General features: G+C 41.9%; 1 protein-coding gene across 1 annotated transcript in view; it reads right to left on the minus strand.

Annotated features, from left to right (window-relative positions):
• cog6 (component of oligomeric golgi complex 6) overlaps positions 1-583 on the minus strand; it is a 20744-nt gene that overhangs the window by 19553 nt on the left and 608 nt on the right. Inside the window, exon 2 of the mRNA XM_035680016.1 lies at positions 231-374. Within this exon, the coding sequence (XP_035535909.1) occupies positions 231-374 (144 nt within the window). The remainder of the gene's footprint in view (positions 1-230; positions 375-583) is intronic.

Below are 583 nucleotides of genomic sequence, written 5' to 3' on the forward strand. Positions count from 1 at the left end.
ACCTAAAACTTCACGTCATCCCTTGAATGCACCTGCTACATCAGGACTGCTGTTATACATCACTATCACAGCTGTGTCTGTGGGGACTGAAAACGTCTCTATTAATCTAGTAACAAAACATGTTCCAAACACACCTCAGTTCAAAAAGACTCACTGCAAGGAAGGTTTGGCTATTTCTACAGAGTAACACTTTAAGAGTTATAAACGGTATTCGCAAAACTCCACGTTACCTCTTTTACTCCCTTGAATATCCGTGCAAACTCCTCGTTAATGTTCAGGCTTCGTTTCTCAATGTCACCACGAAGATTTCTCCTGGTGCGCAAACTGTTCTCAGTGAAGAACACGGAGAGCGCCTTCAGAGCCTCCAGCATCTCCTGGAAACACAAACAGGACAGTATCAGTCGGGAAGTGTGCGGGAATAACGAGTTTCCATTCGTTAACTCGGGATAAACACTCGGTATCTTGGCATCTGGTGGGAATACTGAGTGTATACAGCCCACAATATATGACACATGCTTACATTTGATCAATATTAACGTATAATATCTATGTGTATACATGTATATCTGTTCAGCCATATTAT

Source organism: Morone saxatilis, unplaced genomic scaffold, assembly GCF_004916995.1.
Source record: "Morone saxatilis isolate NCDOM2014 unplaced genomic scaffold, NCSU_SB_2.0 Contig8, whole genome shotgun sequence".
In the NCBI taxonomy this organism is placed as follows: Eukaryota; Metazoa; Chordata; class Actinopteri; family Moronidae; genus Morone; species Morone saxatilis.